A 5,716-nucleotide genomic window follows, 5' to 3' on the forward strand; every position below is an offset into this window, starting at 1 on the left:
AAAATCACTGGATGTTTTTGGAACTAGTGAATGTAGCGCGCTAATGTAAACTCAGATTTTTTTATATAAATATGAACTTTATGAAACAAAACATACATGTATTGTGTAACATGAAGTCCTATGAGTGTCATCTGATGAAGATCATCAAAGGTTAGTGATTAATTTTATCTCTATTTGTGCTTTTTGTGACTCCTATCTTTGGCTGGAAAAATGGCTGTGCTTATTGTGGTTTGGTGTGACCTAACATAATCTTGTGTGGTGCTTTCGCTGAAAAGCATAATTGAAATCGGACACTTTGGTGGGAATAACAACAAGATTACCTTTAAAATGGTATAAAACACATGTATGTCTGAGGAATTTTTATTATGAGATTTCTGTTTTTTGAATTTGGCGCCCTGCACTTTCACTGGCTGTTGTCATATCGATCCCGTTACCGGGATCTCAGCCCTAAGAAGTTTTAAATAAAGGTTAAATTAAGATATTAAAATGAACATTTCTTAGAAAATACATTTGTCTGTTTCTGTCTTGAAAGCATGACCCAGTTAAAAATGTACTTTTTTATGACCCAGTTAAAAATGTACTAATTTTCTCACATTTTCCTTGTTCGTACAGATATTCCCCTGAGATCCTCTGAAAAGCGGAAGAGGTGGACTTTGTGAAAAAAACGGCAACATCCAACGTTTCCTGGAAGCGAAATCATACTTAATCTAACGATGGCTGAAATGGCTACAGTAGCACAAGATAACTCTACTGGCAGAGAGAACCAGTCCTTGCACTGCCCATCCGCTCAGAATCTGGTGGCCGACATACTGCCTCCTGTCCTGATTATAGAGCTCATACTGGGCCTGCCAGGCAACGTAGTGGCCCTGTGGATCTTCACTTGCCATCTGAAGATCTGGAGGGTCAACACTCTGTTCCTCTTCAACCTGGTCCTGGCTGACTTCATGCTGCTCATCTGCCTGCCCTTCCGCATTGACAACCTGCTCCGTGGGGAACAATGGGTGTTTGGCGACGCCTGGTGCCGGATCAACCTCTTCATGCTGGCTGTCAACCGTTCAGCAAGCATTGCCTTCATGACTAGCGTGGCCTTCGACCGCTACTTCAAGGTGGTCCATCCACACCACCGCATCAACCACATGACGTCTACTCAGGCGGGAATGGTGGCGGGGGGCATCTGGGCGGTAGTGATCTCCCTGCGGCTCCCCCTGCTGGCCACCAACCTCCTAGTGGAGCATGGCAACATCTCCCTGTGCCGCAGCTTCAGCTCCTACACCGTGATTCCCCCGGCGATCCTGCTGCACTACATGGTGTTCGTCGGGGAGTTCTTCCTGCCCCTGCTGCTCCTGCTGTTCTGCTCAGCCAGGATCGCCTGCATCCTGCGCCAACGGCAGCTGGACAAAGAGAAGAAGGTGCGGCGGGCCATCCGGGTGGTGGGGCTAATTGTGGCTGTGTTTGTGCTGTGTTTCTTTCCTGGCATCGCCACAGGCCTAGTTTCGCTCTATATCAAGGCGTTCAGACCTTGGGACTGTGACTCCTACAAAATGGCAGGCCAGCTTTTCAGCCTGTCCATTGGCTTCACCTACCTTAACAGCGCCCTGGACCCGGTCATCTACTGCTTATCCAGCTCCATGTTCCAGAATTCCCTCAAGAGCTCCATCAATAAGATGGGCCTGGTGGAGTTGAGGCTGAGCCGACGGGGAAGCATGGCCAGCGATGGGTGAGGGGAGATGGGGTGAGGGAGGCAACTCTGGCCCTTTCCTCCAGAGACAGGCCCCACCTTCTAGAAGGCCCTAATAAGGAGAACAGACTCATGACAGTGAATTGAATGGAGACTAGACAGAGGAATTTTACAGCTGTAATTAACAAGCCATATGTTATAGCTACGAAATGTTTCTGAATATGTGGGATACGTACTTGAAATGGCTGAATACCAGTTAGTGTGAAAAAAAGATAGGAAAAAGAATGCAATCATTCCATCTGAATTTGACATTATTTTCACAACCATGTGATGTTGTAGAACGACATTATGTTTTTGTCTTGATTTACTAATATGTCTGTCAAATACACCATTTTTACCAAATACAGTGTTCATACAGCAAGATGTTTAATCAAATGTATGTGTTGCTCAGTTCATAAAAGTTTATAAAAGTGGTATTTTTATGTGATGTGTGTGCTTAGAGTGATGGTATACTGTACACTGTGTACAAAACATGTTCTTTCCATTACATAGACTGACCAGGTGAATCAAGGTGAAAGATTTGATCCCTTATTGATGTCACCTTTTAAATGAACTTCAATCAGTGTAAATGAAGGGGAGGAGACAGGATTTTTACGTCTTGAGACAAATGAGACAGGATTTTTAAGCCTTGAGACAATTGACACATGGATTGTGTATGTGTGCCATTCAGAGGGTAAATGGGCAAGACAAAAGATTTAAGTGCCTTTGAATGGGGTATAGTGTTAGAGTCCATGCTCGAAATTGAGGCTGTTCTGAGGACAAAAGGGGCTGCAACGCAATATTAGGAAGGTGTTCCTAATGTTTTGTACACTAAGTGTATATTTTTCTATCTGGATATTTTGTTCATTTGTGATGAATGAAATGGCAATAAAGATAATCCTGAATGTTATGTAAAATAAATATGTTTGTATTCTATTTTCTATTATCTATATTACTTTTATTATTACAGCATTGTTGGAAAGAGCTCTCAAGGTATGAATGTCACTGTCCTTTTTTACACCTGTTGTAGCCTGTGCACATGACAAATAACCTTTGTCATAGAGAGATTGAAGACAGCTCTAAAGTACTTGTCTTCACAACAAGCAAGATGTCTCTACTAGTGTCCTCCAGATACTCAGACAGTCCTGGACCAGTCTCTCTCATCCTCTACTTCCACAGGGCTGAAGCCACAGATGAAGGGCAGCTCTTGATTGCTGCTGGGGGAGACACTTCTCTTCAAAGACTCACATTATCCACACAAAAGTGCTACATGTCATCCTTTGTTGCACAGCACCTGGTAGCAGCAAGGGAACTCAATCAATGGCTGTAGGTGTAATTACCGCTGAGCTACCACTGCTGTGCCAACATGTGACTCTGACATGTGGCTTACTGGGACGATACACGGCAGTGCAAACAGAGGTATTACATGTCTTTATCTCAAGTTTCCGTTATTACTCACAAATTAATTGTTTTGCTCAAATATCTCCAAAGCTAATATACAGGGGATTTGGGAGGCTGTCATCTAACTGTTTAATAAGAGAACAAATACAATCCACTGTGATCATGCACACTGTCTAATAGACACAAAAACCAAAGGCTTGGATTTTAACGCAGTGGTTATAAACCTTTTCCTTTCCAGGGACCACCAGATCAGCCATCAAAAGCTCTTGAGGACCACCATGCACAGAACCGCAGAATTGTTTTAAACATAAATTATCTTAGTGGGAGTTAAATTTATCAGTGAATGTAACATATTAGTTAATGGCTTATTATTACACAAGGATGTTTGTTAAAAAATGTAATTACAGTACTTTATATGATTATAAAATGTGTTACTGCCCTGTAAAACTACTGTAGAACATTTACAGTTATACATTTCACTGTAATACGATTTTCGGATCAGTGTATCAGCCTACGTGACATCAAAGAGGGCCAACCAACTTTCTGGTAGAGAATGTAGTGATGAGCACTAAAATTGTCACCCGCAATAAAAAGCAGTGCGCCATAATAAACTGCATCTCACGGCTTTATTGAAGTGGCAGCTGCGTTCATCCAGGGGATGTGCCATAGTCTAGGACCGATTGGAATGTCGACTGAATAATCTTCTTTCTAATATTTAGCGAGAGGCAGGACGTTTATTTTATAGAGGAAGCCCATTTTTATTCTCGGCTTCTTAACTGACTCATCAACAGCTTTTCATCTATCCAGATGCCCAGGTATTTGTAAGCAGGGACATGATCAATAAGGAAAACATCCAAAGTACATATGCTTAAGTCATCAGTTACTTTTATGCGCTTTAGAGAACAACATATACTTAGTTTTACCTGCGTTCAATACTCATTTCAGGTCAATAAAGTGTTATATTATACAATGAATGCAGACTGTAGTTCAGATAGAGCCTGGTCGACTGTGGGGGAAATAGCATACACGACAGTATCATCAGCATACAAGTGCAGGTTACAATTTCTTTACAGACAAGTCGACATTGTTAATGGAAACAGTAAAAAGTACAGGACCCAAAATCAACCCCTACAGGACACCTTTTGTAATATCCAGGAAACTTGATTTAACGTCATCAGTAGACCAGCAAGCTGGTCGAGGCCAATTGAGGAAAGCCTCTGAATTTGCAATGAGTGATCAATAGTATCGAAAGCCTTTGACAGATCAATAAAGAGGACAGCACAATGTAACCACATCATTTATAACTAGGGATGCAGCAGAGATAGTACGGTGTATGACCTGGTCTAAAACCTGAATAATGTACATTAAGAATACATTATAAAGATAAGAAAGATCTTAGCTGAGAATTACTTAGGATTCTCATTTTTAAGCTAGGCAGGAAAGTTTAGAAATAGGGCGATAATTATTTCGATCACAAGGGTCATCACCTTTGTGAAGGGGGAGTACATGGGCCACCTTCCAAACCTTGGGGATAGTACCAGATATAATCATCATGTTAAAAATATGGGTTAATGATTCAGCAATCAGGGGGGCAGAGAGCTGCATAAAAAATGGATGAAGCAGATCAACCCCAGTGGATTTTTTCTTTACATCAATTCTAGCACATCACAGATAGTAAATTGTTCAAATGAAAACAGATTCACTAGAAGTTGACTGGTTAACCGTCGAGTCAGCTAGAGGCTGGCAAAGGGAAGAGTGGCCTATTGACTGACCAGGGTCAATTAAACCACTGTTTCTCTCAAATGAAATCCAATGGCAATTGTTGCCATTGGTGCTAGTATGACCACCAGAGGGCGTCTTTATGGAGCTTGTTGGTCCTTGCTTACTTTTCCAAATAATCCTACATAGGTCCATGCCGGCCAGACGTTTCGATTGCATATTCCAAGGTTGTTAACGAGCCTAGTTTTGCCAAACAACACAACATGTTTTACAGGTGGTCTCTCTTTCAGCGTGAAACGGTGGTGAAATAGTTGTCCACACGTGGGCTATTGCTTCAAATCCTATTATAACAATTGGATGACTTTGGGTGTTTCAGTAAGGAACCATTTGATGTCTTCAATTGCATTAGCCTACTTTATTTCAATAATTCAGTGATATTTATTCCCGTAGTAATTTATTATGGATCCATCCAGATGTGGTGAGAAAACAGTGCATTTGGTGGGATATGCAAAGCGACAAACCTCGCAAACATCCATTAATACATGTAAAGTCCATAAACTCGCCAATAAACTATTGTCCTGCTGATAGCTCATCAAGGGTGGATGGATTATTTTGATTTCCAAACAATTTACACCTGGCCAACAGCCTTGTTGCACAGTACAGTACACATTCACTCCATTCTCAGCCTGACTCTCTACCACCAGATGCTTATTGCTATTGTTGTTATCTATTCGGTAACATTCCACAAGTAAATGTAATAAATAAAACACATACTGTACATTAAAGAGCTCAGGTCTGGAAAATATGTTAAACCTTTTTTTGAGTTATATTTATCTGTGCTTAATAGCCAAGGCTTTTTGGCTTTGCCATTATCTTGTT

At 41.4% G+C, this 5,716-nt stretch overlaps 1 protein-coding gene across 1 annotated transcript; it reads left to right on the plus strand.

The window, feature by feature from the left end:
* Positions 1–479: 479 nt before the first annotated feature.
* On the plus strand, positions 480–2,237 carry LOC120045605 (hydroxycarboxylic acid receptor 2-like). The gene has a single exon (XM_038990508.1). It carries the CDS (start codon positions 714–716, stop codon positions 1,719–1,721), a length of 1,008 nt encoding a protein of 335 aa, XP_038846436.1. The 5' UTR covers positions 480–713; the 3' UTR covers positions 1,722–2,237.
* The last annotated feature ends 3,479 nt before the right edge of the window (positions 2,238–5,716 follow it).

Source organism: Salvelinus namaycush, chromosome 4, assembly GCF_016432855.1.
Source record: "Salvelinus namaycush isolate Seneca chromosome 4, SaNama_1.0, whole genome shotgun sequence".
In the NCBI taxonomy this organism is placed as follows: domain Eukaryota; kingdom Metazoa; phylum Chordata; class Actinopteri; order Salmoniformes; family Salmonidae; genus Salvelinus; species Salvelinus namaycush.

What these genes read in the sequence shown, in the direction of transcription:
- LOC120045605 (XM_038990508.1), top strand. Translation starts at nt 714, where the DNA reads ATGGCTGAAATGGCTACAGTAGCACAAGATAACTCTACTGGCAGAGAG.